The sequence below is a fragment of the Ursus maritimus genome, assembly GCF_017311325.1.
Source record: "Ursus maritimus isolate PB19 chromosome X unlocalized genomic scaffold, ASM1731132v1 scaffold_X1, whole genome shotgun sequence".
Taxonomy (NCBI): domain Eukaryota; kingdom Metazoa; phylum Chordata; class Mammalia; order Carnivora; family Ursidae; genus Ursus; species Ursus maritimus.
Window position 1 is genome coordinate 41,441,122 of NW_024423319.1, and position 1,573 is coordinate 41,442,694.

Genomic DNA, 1,573 nt, shown 5'->3' on the forward strand with positions numbered 1-1,573 from the left:
ATAACCTGAGCAGAAATCAAGGGTCAGATGCTTATTGACTGAGCTACCCAGGAGCCCCCCAGATTGCAGTTTTCTAATTGAGAATGCATTCTTGGTTTGGAGGAACAGTTCTGGAGTAAAGTAGCAGGTTCCCTTTTTAGTAGATGCCTCCTGTCTGCTGCTGGATCACACCAATTGTATCTTCAGCCTCCATTTCCAACTGTGTAGGTGTGTCTGTTTCATTGATTGGCTTCCCATCAAATAGGAATCTGATCTACCTCATTGACAAACCCTATCATTCACAATAGACCTTCCTTAGTTTACTAAGTGGTGTATGCCTCTTAATCTTAAACTGTGCCACAGAACCATCCTGTCCTGACACCTTCAAATTAATATGGTCGTTGTTCTCAGTCTTGAATCCTCCCTTGGTCTTTTCATCAGTCATGGTGAGCGCCAGAGTCTCCTCAGCTGCTGCTTTACAAAATAGGTACCAGGTTCACATCTAATGAGCACACAAGCAGCACCAGGAGTGACAGAAGAAAGAGGCAACCCAATTATTTTTAGTGACAAATCTTCAACAGCTGCATCAAAAATACAGTAGCCAAATGGCCAATAAGACAATAAATAGGCACTCAATTTTGTTATCAAGTAAATGCAAATTAAAATCACAATCAGATAATAGTCTACATTCATTGAGGAATGCTAAAATTAAAAAAAAAATAGACATGTCAGCAAGGATGTGGGAACTAATACATTGCTGGTGGGAGCATACATTGACAAAATTACTTTGGAAACCTGAAGGGCTATACATATGAGAGCTTACCATATTACCCAGTAATTCCAGTCAGGTATATAAGCACAACAGAAATGTCTATATATGTGAACCAAAATAAAAGAATGAAAATGTTCATAGCAATACTACTTGTAATAGTCCAAAATAGTAAATAACCCAAATGGCTATCAACAACAAACTAATGATGTTATATATTCATCCAATAAAATTGTAGTAGCAGTGGAAGGAATGAGAAGTACTATCACAAACAACATGGATACATTTCAAATATAATATTGAACAAAGGAAGTTAGATACAAAAGAATATGCATGTATGATTCCATTTATATAAAGTTCAAAAAAAAGGCATGACTCATGTATGGTGATAGAAGTGAAAATAGGGTTTACATTGTGGAGCTAATGACTGAGAGGGACATGGAGGTGTGCAGGTGATGTTTTATATCTGGATCTAGGTTTGGTTCCATGAGTGTGTTTATTTTGTAGCCAAAGTATCAAGCTGTACATTGATACTTCATGTATGCTGTATTTCATTAAAAATATTTGCAAAAAAATGTGATAACATCTAGAGCTGGAAAGAATATGTAGAAATAGGCACTTTTGTACATTTTTATTGAAATTTGGTTGCTACATTCCTTTTGAACATTGAAAGTTATATTTATGGAAATTTCAAATATGCTTATCATTGACCAAGCAATTCCACTTCTGGAAATCTGTCTATAGTAGTCAATATTATCGCTTGCCTAATATTTCTGGTTCTCACTTTAGGTGTGTGGTTGGATTGTTCTCAACATCGTTGGATTT

The 1,573-nt window shown here is 36.0% G+C and overlaps 1 protein-coding gene across 1 annotated transcript; it reads right to left on the reverse strand.

The window, feature by feature from the left end:
- Nucleotides 1–771, reverse strand: LOC103668923 (small ubiquitin-related modifier 2-like). The gene is given in 1 exon segment (XM_040644918.1): nucleotides 1–771. A coding segment is annotated over 1 exon segment (288 nt). The 5' UTR covers nucleotides 425–771; the 3' UTR covers nucleotides 1–136.
- Nucleotides 772–1,573: the final 802 nt, after the last annotated feature.